We start from the raw sequence: 21620 nt of genomic DNA, 5'->3' as shown, positions 1-21620 counted from the left end.
CCATTGGGAAGTTTCCAGTCCTTCTATACTCACAAGCATGGTCTCTGGTGCATGGGTATTTCTGAAAAAGGAACCAATAGCAATGGTGCATCAGGCAATATCCTGACACATAACTGTGGAAATAGAGATGACAATCTAACTACCTTCCATTCCTTTGTTAGTTTTTTATTTGTATCTGTGCCTATGAGTCAGTGTTGACTCCTGGTGACTGTGTGGACCAGGCCCTGAAGTTTTCTTGGCAAGGTTTTTTGAAAATGGTTTGACATTGCCTCCTTTCTAGGCCTGAGAGAAAGTTACTGGCCCAAGGTCACTCAGCTGGCTTTGTACCTAAGGCAGGGCTAGAACTCACATACTACCGATTTCTAGACTGATGTATCAACCTGTCTTAACCACTACATAAAATTGCTCCTCCTTGAAAGACTTTTCCATTATTTCTTTCCCTGCTTGGTGCAATTAGTGTGACTTGCAAGGGTTTTCTTTATGTATATGTGTGTGGGGGGGTGGGGGATGGGGTTGGTTCAGTTGTTACGCAGTACCTTTGTCCAGTTTTTGAAAATTCCTGCTCAACTCCAATTCCTGGCCATTTTCACTTGAATTCTGCCGTAATAAGCTGGGATGGGAAAAAAAGTCAATTTCTATACAAATCCAGCCCAAAGTTTAGCAAATGTTTTCTCAGTAAATTGCCTCTTAGAATACAAGTTTTATATCTGTAATAAAGTATGTTAGAAATACCATATGGAAAACACCTGGCACATGTTTCATATTGTTTTTTTTAAACTATTGTGATTGCATAGGGTTCAGATGTGTTGATCTATACTTTCCAGCATACCTGAATTATATGGCGTATTACCTGAATAGCCAATATATCGATATGGGCTAGGCTAGCTTGAGTTTATGTAACTTAACAACATCTTGGTCTTGGTGCTGTAGAAAAGACAGACTATTCTTATGGTTGGTAGCGGTGATGTCTTCTGACTATCCCCCTCTCCCATTCTGTTACAGACCCATTTTTCCCCCTCTCATTCCTAATCAACAGCTGGTTTCCTGGAATGCTAGATGACCTTTTTCAGTCGTTGTTCTTGTGTGCATTGCTGCTGTTCTGGCTTTGTGTCTACCATGGGATCAGAGTACAGGTGAGGACTGACTTTGGACTGTAAGTAAAGTTCTAGACACTGCATTTCAAAGTGATGCAGCGTCTAGAGAAATGAAAGTAATTGGAGCTTTTTACAATTAATACAGTAACGAAGGATGGGATTAGGGAGGTGGAATGGATAAAGTGTATAGGATAGTTCTTCTTCCTGTAAAATGGTGGGAAACCCAGGAAAGAGATAAAGGAATTATTGAATTACATGGCATAAAATTGAGCAATAAAATTTGCTGCTCTAGATTGTAGTAATAAGCAATCAACTTGGTTGCCTTTAAAAGGGGATTGTACATATTCTTGAACAACATAAAAGAAGAGTGCTAGAAAAGTTTAATCTAGCACAGTTGTTATGATAGGAGTAAAATAATATTTCAGTGTGGTTTATGCTCTGTGATAATGCCTGTTTTGTTAAATACTTAGTATGATTTTTATCTAAAAACTCTACAAAGTAACTAGGCTTAAAGATGTTGGTCTAGAAATATCTACTGAGCTTCATGGCTGAACAAGGGTCCTCCTAATCCCAAATTCCAGCCAGTCATTAAATCTTTTCAGTGAAACTTGCTTGCTTCACTTAGCAACATGTGGTACTTAACAGGTGTTGAATGCTGGTATTTTGCCAATGGAATGAACATTATTGCTGAACAGAATTCTATCCTTAACTCCAGTGTATTGCCTCTGGAGTACTGGGGCAGCCTTCAGAATAAGTGTAATGAACAATTATGGGACAGGAAATGGGAGAAGAAGAGGAGGAAGATAAAAGCTTCTTTTGTTCAAAAGGAAATCCGCTTACATAATTTTGGATTTAGCTCTATGTAGCCAGTAGCCCAAAGAATTTCCATTATTCATAGGGTAATAAATAATATGACTTGAAAAGGGCTTGAAAACCTTAGCTGAGTAAATCTGTTGTTTTGGTTCTGCCCTTCTGGTCAAGTTAATTACACAGTTGTTTATTTGGTGGCTCCTTCTTCAGAACTCACACTAAAAACAGCGTGTCATAAATGATAACATTTTGATTGAACAAAGTTTCTATAAGACTATGAAGTGCCGTAGCCAAGGGGCCGACTTGTTACACTGATCATCACTTTGGAGGTTCTTTTGAAGGAAATAACATGTTTTACAATCCTGAATTAAAACAAACACATTAAAACAACAGAAACAACAGTTCATCGCTTTACTTCCCTCCAAAAAGTATGCAACAAACCGTTCACCGAATTTATCTCCTCTACAAAGGAACATCTGCAACCATAAGTGAGATCTGCCAGATTTTGCAAACATTGGCAGTTGTGTTTCTGCAAAGAAACTGACACAGATTTGACAGCTCTTTCTTAAAAAGTAATTAAACTTCAGTCTGACGTCTTCTCTATTAATAAAGAAAAAATATTTGGGAGATATATATTCTTCTTGCATTTAACATCAAAATAGAAACAAAAGGATTCTTGCTCTATTTTAATTAAAAAATATTCTTACAGAGTTGTAACTGATTTTTGTAATGCAAATCCAATATGGTTGTCACCTTTTCTTTCCTTTTTCCATTTTTTAGGGAGAAAGAAAATGCATGACCTTTTATTTTCCAAAATTCCTTATTGTTGGTCTCCTGTGGTTGGCTTCTGTTACACTAGGCATATGGCAGACGTAAGTAATTTACTTCTTTTTGTTTGTTAAACACTAATTATCTTTTTCCTAATTCAAAACAATTTACAAAATTCAGAATAGAAACAGTAATAATATTAGAATGGATACTAATATATTAATAAAATGAAAAAAGGGGCTAAAATTTTAATTTTAAAAAGGCCAGAAAGAGATCTTAGAAAATATTTTAAACGTTCTGGAAAAATGAAAAACCAACTATATCAAGTTCAATCCTTACCTAGATTGTTACAGATAAATGTTTAGATTCATGATCATAGCATGCTTTTTTTTTTTTAGGGTCAATGAACTACATGATCCAACATACCAATATGAGATTGACACAAATAATTTTCAGGTATGTTAGGATAAAGCAGTTTTGGATTTGCATAGGAAATGATGAATGAACTCAGGTTTTGAAAATAGACCTGTTTTTAACCTATTTAACTGTGTAAAAAATTTGCTTAATCCACATCTAAAATTATTTGTATATATTAGGGAAAATTGTACCATAGCTTAAACTCTGTTTTCAAAACTACGACTGCAAAAAAGATTGAAAAAAAATTGGTTTACTTCTCTGGGAGTGCAATTTACTTTGAAGATAGCAAAATTGAGCCATGTCAGCATTACGTTTATTTCTATCCTAAATTTAAGATTTATTCTTAAGATTTTTCCTTTTTATTTATCCCGGTAAATTTCTGATATTTCTAATATATCTTTTGCTTTTCTCTTCTCTTTTTCTCTTTATTTACTGCCAGTTAGCATATATATATATTCTGAGGTTTTTGTGGGTATTTGTATGTGGATCTTTGGTTATTCGGGTTTTTTCCCACGTAAAATTGGAAGTATCTAGGCGACGTTTTGATGAAGTCTCATTCATCATCTTCAGGCTTGTGTCTTCGGCTTTGTGCTTCTCAGAGTATAGAATCCACTATAGAAAAAGCTGGAACACACTTCCTCACTAGTCTAACACATAAAAGCCACAGGTTATAGCATCAACTTCAATGGCACCAAAACCCTAGCCACTATAGAAAACCCTACCTACAGAATTATCAGAGAAGCCATAGAGATTGAAAAAAGACCTGAAAGCATGAATAGAAGAGATGACTTCACCAGACTGTCAATTATCTGCAAGCCTGCACTCTCAAACAAAAAAATCTCCACACCACAAGCCAAGCAAACCCCTGGGCACAAACAGACTCTCCCTGATACCTCCAGCTCAAACACACCCCAACCAGGCACCCAGATGAAACCTAGCTTCCTCATAAATGATAGCCCCCCCTTAACTCAGAGCCAAGCCACACGAAAAGCCTCCAATACAGGAAACACAATGTTGCCAGCCAATCAAGACAAAAAAAGCTACAAAACAGACAGAAGATATTAGAAACACCAATCAAGCAGAACACAGCAAACTCCAAGACCAATAAACACAGACCAAGACTCCCAACCAATCAGGATGAAGAAAAAACCATTCTGGCACAGCAGCAGGCTAGCACTAAATTTAAAACAGAAACGGCTGTAAAAGTCTGCCTCACAGATGAACACAATACAGAAGCCTGATGATGGCAGATGAGATTCTGCCGAAACGTTGCTACAACTTTAAAAGCACAACTATAATGATGTGGGAAAATACCTGAACAAAGCTGAATACCATACATATAGATACCCGCGAAAACTTAAGAAATATATATATATATATGTATGTAACACCCATGAAAAGAAGTTCTGCTATCTATGAATTTTTAGGAATTGTGCACATACTCCAGAGAACTGCTAAATTTTATTTAAAAAATGCTATTTTTTACTTCTTTTCTCCATTTTGAGGTTTTTCCCATATCAAAGCCAACATACAGTGCTTCCCATCCAAAGATCCTAATTTTATAGCTTCCTAATAGATTGGACTACCATTTCCCATAACTGCTAGCTGACAGGGCCTTGGTATTGGGTTTAAATAAAACAATATTACATTCTCTTCTTCTAAGACTCCGTTCTAAGATTCTGTCATCACCTGCTCAAACCCCTTTACCCTCCTTACCATCAACTAACCTCTATTGACCTCACCCCATTCCTAAGAGGTCTGCAAGGGGCATGCATAAGCGCACCATCGTGCCTACCATCCCTGTCCCCTATTGTCCCCAATTATTAGTTCCTATTTCTTGTATTTAAACTTATGTTTATTCTTGTTTCTGTTGTATTGTAAGCTTTTGACAAATAAAATAAATAAAATAAAAATAAATAAGACTGTTGGACCAGCTTGTAAAGATGATGGTCTCTGTGTACAATTTGGAGGTTCTCAACGTAATGTCATTCCCAATAACTGAAAATAAAATGTAAAATGGTCAAGACTTCACTGAAGTCCTTGGGGTGGGATTATTGTAAACTTTGGTGATTACCTGAACTTTCAATCAAGTAAAACTAAGGATAGTGTTCAATGCCTGATACAATTGTCAACTCCTGGCATAATGCACAGATGTGGGAGAAAGAAAGTGTAGTGCTATCAAAATAATATTCAAATGTTTTTAATTGTGTTTTTGTAACAGGGGATGAAAATCTTCTTCCTTGTGGTGGCAACAGTATATATTTTGTACCTTTTATTTCTAATAATCCGGGCGTGCTCAGAGCTTCGGAATATGCCCTACGTTGGTAAGCTCTGTTCTTCACCTGTGATTTCTGATGATGTGTTGTTCTTCTGGAAAGATACTTGTGTTATTTTTCAACTGACTCTTTCCTATTCTTTTCTCAGATCTCAGGTTGAAATTCTTGACTGCGCTGACGTTGGTAGTTCTTATCATTAGGTGAGATATTCACTTGAGGATATTATTCAATTGTATCTAAAAGTGTGCAAAATGCTCCTTTTGGGGGATGGACCATATTTGAAACACAAATTACTTCCTGTTTTGGAAGATATATGTCTGTAAAATAACCCAACCCTTCCTTACCCCTCCCTCCTCCTGCTCTGGAATGGCTGGGTCAACTCAGTCTGGAAGAAAAACACAATTTCTGACATCACCAGACTAATACTTTTTGCAGGTTCCTAATATTCTGTGTGAAATATGAAATATGTGCAAGGTATTAAATGCAGTGGATCATTGGATCAACCTCCCTTGGAAGCAGATACAGTGGTACCTTGGTATTCAACTGCTTTGAAACTTGCTGAATTTGGTACTCAATCATTTTGAAGCAAACATTTTGTCCTAGTATTTATTATTTGCTTGGTACTCAACACAGAACCTATCGGCTACCTCATGACTCACTACATTATTCCTTATGGAAAAAAAATGGTACTCATCGTGTTGCCTGGAATCAATTAACAATGAGTACCAAAGTACTATTGTACCAGATAGTGCACTTTGGTAATATTTTAAAATTAAAACAAAAATTGAAAATCTACCCATAGAGGAAAATGTAATAAAGAAAATATTAGAATGTGCTGAAATTGAAAATTAAGGATAAGGGACAGAATACTTTTTAATTTGGGAATTATTTTATCAGTGGCTAGAAAATAGAAGCAGAAGTGAGAAACTTAGAATGGAGAGGGATATGTAATCAAAGATGAAATAAATGTGTAACTGAATAATGAAATATTGAATAATTAGGATAAGTAAACATGATTAATAGAATTAGAGGATAATGTTTATAAATGTGATGTTCATATGTTTATAATGTTTGATATTATTAACCAATTTTGGATAAAGCTGAATAGAGTGATAATTAAATAATGGGAAATGTTTAATAAGTGAAGATCATGGTGAATAGATTTTGAGAATAATAGTTATAGCTATTGTATTGTATAATGTACTACTTGTATTTAAAAGAGATTGTACCCAAACAGTACACTGCCATTGTAGATGTGGAAATTTTATATATAACAAAGAAAATTGCATAATAAAAAGTTATAATTAAAAAAAAGAACGGAATTAAAACAATCTCTCTAGACATTCTTGCTGTGTAAATTTTACACCACTGCAGTCAACCATTAATATTTTAGGGAGTGTTTTGTAAGAAATCCTACAAGATTAAACACAACTTTTTTCATCTCCATAGTTCCCCTGAAGTATGTGTATGTCTTATATAACTTATTCCTACTTTATTTGGGCAGTTGTATTAATCTTGGAGACCTATGTTTATAATTGGCCCATTTGCAGCTTTCTGTGATTTACTTGGGAAATAGTTTCCTAATGTTAATTTCAAATACTGATTTTTATTTAATTGCTCTTGGAATTAAAAAAGGATTTTAAAATGTAGAATGAACTTTGATTTCTTTTCCTTTCTTGCAGCATCGCTATATTTTATTTGCGTTTTGGAGCACAGGTTCTTCAGGACAATTTTGTGGCTGAGCTTTCAACCAATTATCATAATTATATCCTTTCACTGTGACATCCTGCTCAAAGTTTCAATCAAATGGTAGGGCAATCATAATTGAAAAGACTAATATACGAATAAATAAGATAGGCTTTATATAGCCCATTATGTAGACTCTCAACAGTGACAAAACCCTGTCATTACTCCGAAGCCTACAGTTATATTCTCAGTTTCCATTTATGTATCCCAAAGATGCTGTTCAAAAGGCAACTGGACTCTCTTGGTTTTCTTTTTTCCTTGAATACATTTCACTTCTGATCCAAGAAGTTTCTTCAGTTCTGGCTGAATGGTGGGGAATGGTTTCATTATCAGATTATCAGTCAACCATGACCTGGATGACTAATAATCTCCATAGTCATTCCATGTATATTACTGTTAGGAATAAAAAGTAGAGCTCATTCAGCTTTTTGAATGGTTCTTTAGATCTTGATTACATGTTGAATTGTTTTTATATATAATGATATCCTTGACAGTTATCACCTGCAGAATTCTTATCCTTCTATGGATTATTAAATTTCTACCTATACACATTAGCCTTTGTGTATTCACCGTCAAAAAATGCCCTATACGGTAAGTTAATTTATGTTGTTTCTTTTGGCAAAATTCTGTTTTACTTTTGTTTGAAGTAGTTTGACTGATCTATGGATAAGCTATGAAGTTTAGTACCAAATGGTGCACTGCATAGTAAAATATTATTATTTGTGGGCATTCAGATGTTATATCATTTTTTTTATTATTATAATGTCCAGAACTAAATGTGTTAGGTAATCTGAGCTTGGCATAGTTTCCAGGCATTTTGAGATGGAGAATGTGAGGGGAAAATGAGCCTTTAAAATGTTCCATCATTCTTGTGTAACAGAGCAAAATCTGAAACTACCCCTAAAATCTCAGTCCCAACCACATATGTAATGTGACTCTCCCCTTTCTACCACAATCAACAAAGGTGCCCTTGACAACTAATGATTGTCCGGTTCTGATCTATAACAATAAATAAACACTGAAGCAAAGAGAGGAGGGTTTAATATTCATTAAAGTGGCACCAAAGAATGACAAGGAAGAAGATACCTGAATTAAAAGACTTTTAATATAACTGATCTTTGGGGAAGAGGGATGCGTTTATGGACTATATTCTTCAAAACATTTTTCAGAATCTCAGCTGAAAGACAACCCTGCCTTTTCCATGTTGAATGATTCAGATGACGATGTTATCTATGGGTAAGTAAGACTTGCAATAATGTCACCAATCCCACTTTGTTTCTGTAGTGTTCTATAAAGCGTATTTTCATTTTTTTTTGCCAGGCCTCTCCATTTCCTACATTAAAAAAAAAACTTGTCCCATAAGTTGTTTTTGTAATAAAAACAAATGATAAGAAAAGTTCTTCTGGAATTAATATGCAGCAAAAATAATCATTAAGGCATAAATTGTGAAACTGCTATTATGTGTTTGCACCCCCAGAAAGACTAACACTTTTATAAAAAGATGGCAAATCTAAGAGGTCCATCAAGCAGTTACTAAGTCAAGTTGAATTATTAGAAAGATCTGTTTAAGAAAGAATAGTAATTTTCGTGTTTAGATCTGTATATGTAGCTTGCAGATATTGTAAAATAAAAAATACTGTACATAGTCTGTTAGATTGGCTTGACAGAAAGTTATTAATATTTCCCAAAGTGTAGACCTTTGGAAATGTTATGACTGATCCTAGTCAGTCTTTTCCCAATCTTCACCTTAATTCAGCTGTTTGAATTGTGTGGGGCTCATTTTTTTTTTTAGGATTTGTATTACTCCCCTTGGATCTGTTTTTGATGAATTTTGACTGCTGAAAATTTTGAAGTAAACGTTGCTTTAAACAAACACAATTAAAATTGAATTAAACTGATTATACCCTGCTTCTAATAGTCAAATTGAAAAGCAACAAAAAGGGGGTTTCCAAACAGGCTAAAAGAAAATAAAGGAATATAGTTTGCATACTTACCTGGAAAGACCTCAGATTGAAAATAATAGAGCCAGTAAATTCCAGAGTTTAAATTGTATGGAATTGTAATATTTTTTTGTTGCTTATGTGTAAAGTATCATTTCTTAAATATGTTTGGACAGGAGTGACTATGAAGAAATGCCACTTCAGAACGGTCAGGCTATCAGAGCCAAATTCAAAGAGGAATCGGACAGTGATTAAATTTTCACAGGAGCAGCCAAGAATATGGAACAAGAGTAATGTTATCTTTCCTATAGTCAAGTGAACCATGCTTTTGGTGGAAGTATGTCCTTTATTCCAGTCATTTTCTGTTTACAAAACTAAAATGGATGGGAGTGAGAAATGAATGTTTAGTACCATTTAAAGAAACTTGTGGTTTACCCACCCCGTCTCGTAAAACTCAGTTGCAACAAGATGCCTCCACACAGAATGCTGTGGAATCAGATTATTAAAATCAATAAGTTTTGGGGCACTTAGCTTATTATGGATTAATAACTGAATAGTGGATTTCCTAATTACTTCATTACTAATATAAGAGAATATTTGCAGCTCAGGGTTGAACTGTGGAATCTCTGGTGCTCTCTGAGCTTGGTGGTTTCCTTGCAAACATTTCATTATCCAATTAGATAACATGTTCAGTGCTAAAAGGGAGTGGGATTTGTTCTGTTTATTTACGGTGGCTTTCCCTGTCAGTGTTGGTGGGAGTGTTGTTTTCTTCTTGATTGTTCCTTGATTAGGCTGTGGTTTACTGTTTTGATTACTATGCTTCATTACTATTTATGACTGCGCTTCATTACTATTTAAATGGCAGTAATACTCTGCATTTTTTAAATGCCAAAGTAATTTATCTTGACTTTATTATATATTGTAGCATCAAGACAATGCACTATCTCTCAACATCTCTAGATTCCAAAGTTAGGTGGAAATTGGGCTGGTCTTCTTGGCTCTCAAGAATATTACCACAGGCATGCAGTAATGAACTCCCAATAATTCAGTACATAACTGGTGTCTTGAATTCATAAAACTGAAACTTCTTCCTGTTGTTTTCTTTTGTGGACAATTGATTTCCACAACAGCTCATTCGTTCTGAGATACCAGTGTAGTTGTGTTGGACAGGAATGATTTGAAAACCGATTTATCTTAAAATAATGCTAACATTTAAATGCATGGCAATTTTGAATTAAAAACAAAGCCTTCTGCCGATGCTAGTTTTTTTTTTAAGGGAACATGTACTTCAATCACATACTGTTTCTTCAGGAAAATGTTCTGAATATTTTAATAAATTAAATATTAATTACTGTAGTTTAGAAACACACAATAAATGTTAAGTATGATGGCTACTGAAATTAGCACTTATTTTATAACCTGGCAGGATCCAAATGGTGATTGATTCATTTTTATTGGATGAACCCTTTATTGGCAGAGTTAGGTAGAACTTTCAGATTTCCACAGCATTATTCAGATAACAAAACTCTGGAAGAATTATATGAGTAAAATATGGTCATGTGACATTCTCTTAGAATGGTCTTTGCTTCATGGCTGCTTTATGTGGAATTAATTGTTCTTGTTCCTATTGTATATATAGAATAGGAATGAAGAGCTCTGCAGCAAATAGCAAGTGTCTGGGTACCTTGATATGATTTCTTGATTTTAATTGCAGCTATCTTGAATGGTATTTCTCAGACTTTAAAAAAAAATCTTATCTTCAAACATAAATAAAATAATCTCTTCTACAACTTTTATCCTTTCTAGAAAAATAAACTACTGCACTTCAATGTGTTAACCTGAATGAGGATACCAGTTAACAGTGCACTAGAGTAAAAAGAATAAAAGTAAAAAGAGTAAAAATACCGTTTACTCTTAAATCTAGATGGATTCTGTGAATTGATTTCATTGGATTGACATTATGGATCTCTATTTTCTGTGCTTTCATAGTACATCTTTCTCCTTCTCAATCACTCCAGTAACTTTCTTAAAGTCATGAAGCTCTTATAACCTGTGAAATAAAGCTGAAATGATACATAAGAATTAAAGCCCTGTTAAAATTACAGATATAATTAAATGCATTCCCAGTGTTCACTTTTGAGCTTAATAGTAATTTCTTGCTTTAGGTCTTGTTCTAAATTTAAGCTTCAGGAGCAGCCTGATTATTTAATTCCAAGGCCTCAATTAGAAAGCACTTCCCTTTGCGCAGAAGAGAATTAGTATTCTCCATCACATGCATTTCCGATGCTTCAATGCATGCAAGAAATTTTAGTAAAGAGATGCTTAGTAGGCATGCAGGGACTGGATCCCAGACATACCCAAATTTTTAATAAAAACTGAAATAATCCAAAGCTATTAACATAACAATAAACTCATTTTTGTAAGTTACTCAAACATAAGATACCTAAAAAAAGATGGAAGTGAGGGTTGCAGGTCAAATATTCCACATGTATGTGATCAGCTCAGTTCTATAATGTGTATTACTGTATATCACGTCTTTGCTATATGTGAAAGGTCTAGTTTTTCTTTGTTAATATTTTAAGTGTGACAAGCTTATAGTGTATAACATGATAAGACTGAATACCTTCCTCTAATTTTTTGTATTGCTGACTCATGAAGGTTTTTTAAAGTATATATTGTTCTATGTTATTTCAAGTTGCTTTTTTACGGTTTGCATTCAATTTGTGCAAAAGGATAAAAGAAAAATCTGTGGGTTTGCCTAATCTCTCTGAACACGTTTGAAGTTGTTGACAGGGAAAACTAGACTCTTCCAGCGATGTCTTGCTGACAAATGGCTTGAGATTCAACACTGAAGTGTCCAACTTTTATTTAATATGGTTCACAAATTATTTATCCTGAATTCACTTGTTTCTGTGGAATTGTGTATTCAATGCCCCTAAAGTTCATTTGACCTTGGGAATTTCAGGTGGCTTTGGTTTTTGACCTGGTAATGTTAGCTGTAAGCTGAATATCATTGAATTTGCCTGCACCAGTTCAGCCAACTGAAAATGTCTAGCAAACATGCTACTTCCTAAACCTATTGATCCTTTTTCCTATTTCAAAATGTTTGTCTGACCTTTTGATATTTTTAGCATAAAACTAGAATTTATCCTGGATTTATTACTTTAAAGAGGCATTATCAACAAGAAAATCAAGCACTTTCTTAAATCTGTCCCACTCAAAAAATGAGAGATTAGAATTGTGTTACAGGTAGTTTTTGACTTAATACCATTCATTTAATGACTATGGGAAAGTACGATGGCATTACAAAGTTATGACTGGTCCTTGCACTTGCAACTGTTGCAGCGGTCACAATTTGCAATCTTCCTAGCCAGTTTGCAACAAGCAAAGCCAATGGAGAAAGCTAGATTCACTTAACAATTGCAGGGTTCACTTAACACCTAGTGATTCCCTTAATGATTGCAGCAAAAACAATGGTGGAAAAAATGGGCACAACTCACTTAATGACCACCTCTTTAGTGATAGAATGTCTGATTCTAATTGGGGTCATAAGTCAAGGACTACCTGTACACCATTTATTTTATATAATTTTGTAAATTGCAAACTTAAGAGTTAAGTTTTCTGATGAATTTGCCTGGATTAGTTTCTTTAAATATTTTGCATTGGATGAATTAGGCATTTCTTCCCCTTTCCTTTTGTTCATATCTTTAAAAAGAGGCAAGACCAATGGTGACTACTTTTGCAAGGAACAAGTGTATTATTGCCTATTTTATATGTAATGTGATATTTTTCAGTTTTGGAAAACTCAGAAGGAAACTTCCAAATACATACAAAATGACATCTAACTGGGAAAAATCCAATAAAGATGAGTGCTGCTGGTCTTTTTGTATCTTGCTCCTTATTGGAAACTGAGACTATTTTTAGACACATTATTAATCACATAACACTTTTGCATTACAGTATACAATGTTGTAATGAGACAGGATCCATTTCATACTTTTCGTTAAGGGAATACTGAGAGAGAACTTTTTTAGTTAAGATTCACTTGGATACTAATATATTCTTCCAGTATGAAACTAGGGAGCTATTAGTAAATTTAAATACTATTAAATAATATTCTCATAGTTCTCATGTTCTTTGGTGTGAGGAGTAGGGTGGTTCTCATTATAAAATGGCTGATCAGTATTATGGCTATATGAGACTATCCCTTAATGTACTCAATTTTTACGTGGCCTCCAGTATTTCTGATGTTAGCAGTAGGAATTTTACCCCCCCGCCTCCCCCAAGCCTGAATATTTTGTTTTAAAATTTCCTCTGACAATACCATGTTTCCTTTAGTGAGAGCTATTCTTTTATTAAATCAATGATTGGACAGAATAACCTTATTAAACCAGGAAAGCAGCAGATTGTGTAATACAAGGAGACAATGTCATATTACATTGTCACAAAGCCAATCAGGTTTAGATTTTGTTAGTGAGGTTAACCGAGAAAACAGGTTTTCATAAAGATATTTGAAAAGGATCAATTGAGGCTTTTTCAGTATCACCAAGAGCAACATAATAGTTACCATTAAGCGTAACATGCCTGGGAATGGGAAACGTTAGGTGGTGTGTTGAAAAAAAATCAATTCTTTTAATTGTGATTTTTATTCCGGTTTTCTGCATGTTTATTCAGAAGTACATGCTATTAAGCTTTAGGTTCACATTTGATACAAAACTTGAGGAAAAAAATACCCAAGATTGTGCAACCATTGCACATTAGCTCTACAGTTCTTTTGTTGTGCTTGTTGTCTTATGTTCCACTTGTGCCAATATAAATATATGGAAAAATCCTTTCAGCACTATTCAAGATTTCAATATTTTTAAACAGCTGTGTAACGAAGCAAATGTAGAAAATTTTATATCAGAATGTGGCTAGTGCTTTTTCAAAATAGCTATGTTAATGAGTGCATTTGTATATTTGATTTTGTTTGAAGAAGGGATATGCATGGTTTATTGTAATGTGTAATCTCCAGGCTTCAGGAAATCTGCTGTTTGTAATTATGGTGAGGTTTGGAATATGAAACAGAATTTCCCCACAGCAAATACTAGAAATAGTGCAAAATAAAAATCATGAAATTCAATTTATTCATAATAAAATTTTATACTGAACTTCTGTTATTAATGTCAATTAGTCTTTCTTTGATTTTACCCATGCTTTACAGGAGAATGCCAGAATACCCAGAAAACTAATGAAATTAAGGAATAATGATACTCTTTCAGAACTTCAGCATGTTAAATACTGAGCGGGTAAAAATTAGGGCAAAGAGACCTTTAAATCAAACTCGGTTCCTGATGATCACATGAACATACTGGTAGCATTATTATTTTTTAAAAAAAAGATGGAACTTCCATTGAGGATCTCAAATACTAACCTGGCCTCAATCTGCTTACTTCCCAAACCAGCAAAGATCAGCCACTGTTGCAATCATGACATTATTCTCATTTCTAAATTTTTTAAGTTTTAGGAATGAACATACACATAGTCAGAGCTTCAATAATTTAATAAACAAACAAATATAGAGTGAAAATCAGTCTTACCCACACAGGTGGAGTAAAGCTATAGAAGTGCAGCAAGTTTCAGGCTTTAGCACCTTGAGAAAACGTCCTTAAAGTGTTAAGACAAGAGTTTGAAAGTGAACAAGGGATCATGCTTATTTAACAGTACTGAAATTTCTCTTCTGTTTTTCCTCAGAAAGAATGGGTAACTCTTAGTTATTCACCGAATTCAGAGTTTTAGTGGACTTAAAGCAATAACAAGATTTGAAGAATTTCAAGGCAAATTATATTGCAAGTCCAAAGGCACTGACAATACAGTACATAGTCTTGTTCTCCCATCTTACAGTGCAGGCTCCTACAAAAAACAAACAAACAAAAACAGCAACCAGTTATTCACATAAACACAAGATATCGATTAGTGCATCCATATTGTAATCCAGATATTTAAGTCTATGGCAAAGCTCTTCATAAGCTTGAGTAGTACTTATAGACAAAGTCTACTGTTATTTAAACTGTTTGGAAGCACACCCATTTAGTTTCCTGTACTGCCTATTTTGAACAGTAAGAGAGAGTTAAGTCATTGCAGTCATGATCAGGTGAATGCACTGGAATCCAAAGTTTGTAAATGCAATACAAATTATTTTACCCAAAAGAAAGAGATTCCAGAATTATACAAATTTTCTGTAAAAAAGTTCAGCAACACCAGTTTTGAAAGAATTTTATACCATCAGCGGCATTGTCCCAGAAGCAAGAGTTTGCAGTGTGAAGTCCGGCACCATTTTTTTGCATAATCACACAGGTCACTAGAAATTATAAAGACAAAATATTATTAGAAAAAAAGCATTTGTCCATGTAACACAATTATATCTGATTTTGCAAAGGATATAGAGTACGAGGTATGACCACAAATGTTCAGACTAATTACTATCAGAATCTCCCTGTCCTTAAATTTCAGGCTTTAATTTTACTTGAAAGCATTTCTGAAAAGTACACAATACTATAAGATTGCATTAACTTACCAACATATTTGAATGGTTTCCCCAGCTTTGTCAAGTGACTTAAAATCTGCTCCACAACAGTTGTAGTCCATTGGTTTACTTTGCTATGCAGATATGCATTGCCACCTATTGTTCCTTCTATGGCCTACAGGTAAAAAACAAGATTAAATGTAGATTACTAAATTTCCATAGTTCTATTAAATTCACACAACAGCCTCAGAAATTAGAATTGGCATGCAAACATTTTCTTCCCATTAATTTTTGACAAAAAGTTATGTGTACAACCTTGAATTTTTACCCTCCATATCCATGGCACTGGGGGTGGGGAAAAACCCATAGACTGCTATCTTAGCAGTACTGCTATTAAAACTTCAAGAACAAAGAAGGTAATTGTAATGTAATTAAAAGAAGCAGACAAAAATAGTGGATTAACTGGATTCATATAATCATTACATAGCCATCGTGCTTATTTGGGCATAACTATACAAAACCAAGGTAGTGGCTCTTGTTTTTAAAAGCTGACCTGAGAGGGGAAACTCACCTCTCAATTGTTCCCTCAGAATTTGGTCCCCAGAATTCCCTGGGATTCAGTTGTTCTTTGCCTGCTATTTGGAGGGACAAGTCAAACAAACTTTCTTTTAACCCTTCCATTGATTGAAACTCCTGATGTTGAATTTCCCCACATTCACTAAACCAGTTACAAGCATTGCTCCTACCTATGTCACTTGCTAACTGTAAAAAGAGCATTGGTTCATTTGAGTGCATTTATCAAATATGGCTAAACGTTACACAGATACAGATAATCAGAGTTGGAAGGGACCTTGTAGGTCATCTAGTCCAACCTACTGCCCAAGCGGGAGACCCTACACCATTTCTGACAAATGGCAGTCCAATCTCTTCTTGAAAATCTCAACTGATGGTGTTCCCACAACTTCCGAAGGCAAACTGTTCCATTGGTTGATTGTTCTCACTGTCAGAAAGTTTCTCCTTATTTCCAGGTTAAATCTCTCCTTCTTCAGTTTCTATCCATTATTCCTTGTCTGGCCTAATGGTGCTTTGGGAAATAGCTTGACCCCCTTCTATCTGTGGCAGCCCCTCAAATACTGGAAGACCATATCATGTCTCCCCTGGTCCTTCTTTTTACTAGACTAGCCAAGCCCAGTTCCTGCAACCGTTCATTCTATGTTGTAGCCCCCAGTCTCCTAACCATCCTGGTGGCTCTTCTCTGTACTTTTTCTAGAGCCTCAACATCTTTTTTATAATGTGGTGACCAAAACTGGATGCAGTACTCTAGGTGTGGTCTTACTAAGGCTTTATATACAATACAGCCCATTTTGTCAGAAAATACACATGCAACTATGCAAGCAAGGAATCCTCATTTTGAAACGATCTTGCAACTCAACAAACTGATGCTTATATCCCATCAATTAGGAAGTTTATGCAAGAGAGTTTTAGTAAGCAATGAGTTATATCCCATTCCACCACCTGGCATTGCCTCCCTTAAACTGGCTTCCACTAATAACAATTCCACTTGTCTAGTTATTACAGTGCCTATATGGCATAGGGCCTAATTATTTGAGTGATTGCACTGTCTCCCAAATATTTGCCTGGTCAATTTGAACAAAGCCATCTATAAGGACCCTGGATACCTGCCCTGCCTATAGCAGTGCCTGCCCCCTGTAATGAGATTCTCTCAAGATCCCGATGGCCTCCAATCTGTTGTTGAACAGGGACAGGCCTTCCTTCCAATCGGTCATTCTTGCCATCGCTTTCATTTTAACTAGCTTTATGGTAATTTCTTTGTTTTGCAGCCAATAAGATTCTTAGCAGTGGAAGAGGAAAAACAGCATAACTTACTGCATCAGCCTAAATGGGATTATTCTTATTCTCTTTGAATGAAACTAAACCTTTCTATTCTAGTCTTAATGCAGACCAGCCACAATTAATCCTCTCTTAAAATAAAATGGGTCTTATCAGGGCATGCTTACATTGAGATTATGTCTATATATTTAGCGTGTAGAGTCTTCCACAGACATTCACTGCATATTATCAAGCCTTAGTTATTAGGGGTATTTTCCCCCTAAAGGATTTTTAAAATTAACAAACTATTACTAAGGAACATTTACATTTGATAAGCCTTGGAATTCACAGAAAGGAGTTTGTCTCGGAGATTATTTTTATAGATTTAGTAAATTATTAACTATAATTAACTATAGTTAACTATAACTTCATTTTAAAAAGGTTGTCTTGTGCTTTCTGTGTTGTAATGCTTAGCATACCAGAGCATGTTTTAAGCTTCCTCTGAATTGTTAGGGCAGTTGCTATAACAAAGGATTAGCAAATAAGACACTGGTACCTTGACAACTATTAACCAGACTGTAATCTGCACTAAAATAATGAATTACAGATTCCTTATTAACAAAAGCTTTGAAGCAGATAATGGTTCCATTGCAATGGCATAAACTGGAAGGTAATATTTACATCCCATCAATAAGGATTTAGACTAAACTGTCCAAAAGGCTAAGGATTTTATTACAAAATATTGAACTGAAAAAAGACCTAATGGATATGGAGGAAAAGGGTGTACATGGACAACAGTAGAAGAGACTGAAGACAGCTGTGGAATTAAGAGTTTTATCTAAGGAGTTTGTCAAACTTTTTGCCTAAGTATGGATTACAATTTATGACATGGAATCAAAGCTCTGCAAACAAGAAAAAGATTTGTCATTATCTGAGAGATCTGAATCATGATGTCTCATTCAGGAGACACACATGAAAAAAAAAATTCTATACTTACAAGTTGCTAACAATTTGTTGCTGAAGTTGGGATTTAATGGGGCAAGATAGTCTATTCTGCTTGAGTGAGCCACAAGCATGGAAATCAGTTTAGTCCCACCGCTATTTATCTAGATTTAATAGGTTGCAAATTAAGTTAGAGGCCAGCTCTAATTACATAAGAAAAGTCCTGAGCTGTATATGCTTAACCATTTCAAGCCAATAGTAGTATTTTTATGAATGCAATTCTCTTAGGACATCAAAAGATATAAATTGGCTGGGATTCAGAAACACCCATGCATGTGTCCATGAAGTTATTTTTTTGTGTTAACCAGCATTGATGCAAACATCAAAAACAAGTAAGAAAAGCTGGTGTTCAGAAATGGAACATATCTCTGAAGTTCAGAGTTACCCTTTTCCACTTATTCTGGGCTACTGCTGTTCGGCCCTCTTCTCCAAAGAAAGGAGAAGGAAATAGGAGAGCTTTAAAGTTCACCTCACATGTCATCAGAAGGAATACTCAAAGGATTTCCAGAGTTTCTATCTCATTGTATGCAGCTCCTTTTAAACCCTGAAAACCCACTCCTGAAGATAAAGGTATTTTGTAAAAGGGGAGCTTGATGCAATTAAAACAGCAGTCCATCTCCATTTGCACAAATATTTTCCACATACACTAAATATTGTTATGAAAGCAGCTTACTTATTTTGGTTTAGCTCTTAATGTTTTTATTTAGGAATTCTACGGCATTACTTGAAAGTGGCTTCATAGTTAGGACTACTATGGAGCTAAGCTACAGATTTCTTTGAAATGTCTCAAATGAAATAGCAAAAATTGTACTGAAATTTATGGGATTCTATAGAATATGGCAAAATATAAGCTGGACTTTGCTACCATTAGATGGATTCAGAGCTGGCTGAACAACTGTATTCACTGATGTTTCTTCTAAAGGAGGTTGTCTGTGACTAGTGGAGGTGGGTTCCTCCAGGCTGATATAATTCCTGCTTTAAAAGCAATGGAAACCGTAATCAGGGTCTGTCCAATTCCAAGTTGTGTTGAATTTCAGCCCTACCCAGAGTAAGATGACCTGGCAATAACAACCCATATCCTGATTATGATTTGGCTAGAATGCTGCAATATGCTGACCAGCCTTTAAAGATTATCTGGAAGTTGCAGCTTCTTCAAAATCTATGAGCTAAACTCCCAGTAAAGCAAACCCACTATTTTTGTCATGTTTACTAAGAAATACTCCTATGATTATGCAAGATTTTACTCCCATTAATAAGATCATATTAATGTATAAGGACTTACCTCTTTTATAATGTTGCTTACTTCATCCACAACAAATGCAGTCTTTTTTTTATAAAAAAAGCAGAAATATTTAAATTACATTATGCAAAACTGAAAATAGTGTCACTGCAATAAATTCAATTGACATAACATCATAGATCTGACCACTTACAGCTTATTTTGGCTTAACAGGCTGTATCACTTTCCTAGCCTCTCACAAAAGAGCAAGATGCTCCATGTTTCCTTAAGCATATAAATGACAGATACTGCAATATAATAGCCTACAGGACAACGGTCCTCCAAAGGACCCAGTTCTTCCCTTAGATTGTTGAGCTAGGATGAGGATTGAGTTGAGAGGATGTTTGATCTGCCATGGAGGTGGGTGGGAAAATACTCTTGTTTTTAGTCATATTTTTATGGATTGTTCTGTGCTGCCTAGGCTCATTTTATGAGATAGGCGGCCATATAAGTCCTGAAAATAATTAAAAAAACAAATAATGCATAATAAATAATAAGTGCAGGCATTATTCACAGGAAAAGGGCACTTTTCTCATCCAGGTAATAATCATTTTCTGCGGACACCATGGCTGCAACCCAATGGGTTTCCAGCATGCCCAACAGAGATATGGCCTAAGTCATTGTTCGGGTATTTTCCCACATCATTATAGTTGTGCTTTTAAAGTTGTAGCAATGTTTGACAGAATCTCATCTGCCATCATCATTTAGACTAGCCCCAAATTTAAAACTGAAACAACTGTAAAAGTCTGACTCACAGACGAACACAATACAGAAGCCCGATGATGGCAGATGAGATTCTGCCGGAACGTTGCTACAACTTTAAAAGCACTATAATGATGTGGGAAAATACCGGAACAAAGCTGAATACCATACATGTAAGTACCTGCAAAAACTTAAAACACACACACACACACATATATGTTTTCTTAATATATGTATATATATTATATATATGTATATATATTATATATATATATATATGTATGTATGTATGTATGTATGTATGTATGTATGTACACACACAGAGAGATGTAATCTCATTCTATATCTCTCATTATAAACTATCCTAAAAATAAATGTATGTCTGTCTATCTAAAAATTAAAAAAAAATCTGCACGGCTACCACCAAATTAGAGCGCTGCTTTTGGCTCACGCTACAGCAGAATAACGCTACAGTTGGAAGGGACCCTGAAGGTCTTCAAGTCCAACCCCTTGCTTAGGCAGGAAACCCTATACACCATTTCAATACATCTAACCCCATCGCCCCCGCGCTAATCCGGGAAAGAGCAGCGCGGCCATGGAAAGCCGCTGGGGCGCGAATGAACGACATTCTCCGCCGCCTTTTGGAAGGCGAGAAAAGCCCGGTAGTGGGTGCGTGGGGAAGAGGAGCAACAATGGGGAAGGGGCGTGTCTCGACCGGAGAGGCTACCCGGAACCTCTCTTTCTCCAAAGGTCCGTTCCAGCCAGGTCTGCCAAAGAAGCTACGGCGGTCCTTTCGCTCCGGAGTCGTGTTACCTCTTCGGCAGACTGGAGCTCATCCATTGTCCTCCTGACTCAGCTCGGCTCCAACCCCGCGCGTTCGTTGCCGCTACGCAACAAGCTCCCTCCTCTTGGTCCTTCTGCGGTTGCGCACTGCGGACAACGCGTTCAGCCAATCACCCGACGCGGAGAGGCATGCCCGTCGAGGGGGGGCGGGGCGGGGGAGTGTTGTTGGACTACGCCGCTTGCCGCTCGCGGGGCTTTCAACCGCTTCCCCTTTCTGATTGTGACATGTCCTGTCACGTGGGCCGTTGCGGGCTTTGTTCGCCATCTTCCTTAGTTGCTCTTCAGTCCTCGCGTTTCCAAGCTGGGAGGGAGTTGGGAGCGCAGCAGTCTTTTTTTTTTTTCAAACTTGCCATCTTAAAAGATGGGCGGGTTTCAACTCTTTGGGAGCTGAAATCCACCCGACTTCAA

The 21620-nt window shown here is 35.7% G+C and overlaps 2 protein-coding genes across 4 annotated transcripts in view; one reads left to right on the top strand and one right to left on the bottom strand.

Moving 5' to 3' along the window:
- The window catches only part of TMEM181 (transmembrane protein 181), a 35897-nt gene extending 22966 nt beyond the window's left edge, over positions 1 to 12931 (top strand). For both annotated transcript variants that reach the window (XM_087938882.1, XM_026705062.2), the window contains exons 9-17: positions 1003 to 1133; positions 2685 to 2776; positions 3071 to 3128; positions 5311 to 5413; positions 5514 to 5565; positions 7048 to 7130; positions 7613 to 7702; positions 8281 to 8347; positions 9228 to 12931. In XM_087938882.1, coding sequence (XP_087795008.1) covers positions 1003 to 1133; positions 2685 to 2776; positions 3071 to 3128; positions 5311 to 5413; positions 5514 to 5565; positions 7048 to 7130; positions 7613 to 7702; positions 8281 to 8347; positions 9228 to 9306 — 755 coding nt within the window. In that variant the 3' untranslated portion in view covers positions 9307 to 12931. The remainder of the gene's footprint in view (positions 1 to 1002; positions 1134 to 2684; positions 2777 to 3070; positions 3129 to 5310; positions 5414 to 5513; positions 5566 to 7047; positions 7131 to 7612; positions 7703 to 8280; positions 8348 to 9227) is intronic.
- A 1644-nt stretch (positions 12932 to 14575) lies between these two features.
- DYNLT1 (dynein light chain Tctex-type 1) lies at positions 14576 to 21240 on the bottom strand. Of its 2 annotated transcripts, none has more exons than XM_087938900.1 (5): positions 21183 to 21240; positions 19671 to 19712; positions 15608 to 15731; positions 15235 to 15391; positions 14576 to 14943 (listed from the first exon to the last, which is right to left on the bottom strand). In XM_087938900.1, the coding sequence occupies exons 1-4, from the start codon at positions 21207 to 21209 to the stop codon at positions 15282 to 15284; spliced, it is 303 nt and encodes a 100-aa protein (XP_087795026.1). In that variant the 5' UTR covers positions 21210 to 21240; the 3' UTR covers positions 14576 to 14943; positions 15235 to 15281. The 2 variants fall into 2 exon arrangements, with proteins under 2 accessions (XP_087795026.1, XP_026560856.1); XM_026705071.2 differs by having other exon boundaries at positions 15314 to 15391.
- Between the last annotated feature and the right edge of the window lie 380 nt (positions 21241 to 21620).

Source organism: Pseudonaja textilis, chromosome 1 (genome assembly GCF_049901715.1).
Source record: "Pseudonaja textilis isolate UNSWEBS1 chromosome 1, rPseTex1.2, whole genome shotgun sequence".
Taxonomy (NCBI): Eukaryota; Metazoa; Chordata; class Lepidosauria; order Squamata; family Elapidae; genus Pseudonaja; species Pseudonaja textilis.
The sequence above is the reverse complement of the archived record's forward strand: the minus strand, read 5'-3'. Positions and strand labels throughout refer to the sequence as shown.

Bases quoted from the DNA above. Each gene is read 5' to 3' on its own strand.
- DYNLT1 (XM_026705071.2), bottom strand. From the start codon at position 21,209: ATGGATGAGCTCCAGTCTGCCGAAGAG. The intron at 19,713-21,182 runs GTAACACGACTC...TATAAAAAAAAG, and splicing joins AGCTCCAGTCTGCCGAAGAG to ACTGCATTTGTTGTGGATGA. The intron at 14,944-15,313 runs GTATAAAATTCT...TGTTTTTTGTAG, and splicing joins CTGGGACAATGCCGCTGATG to GAGCCTGCACTGTAAGATGG.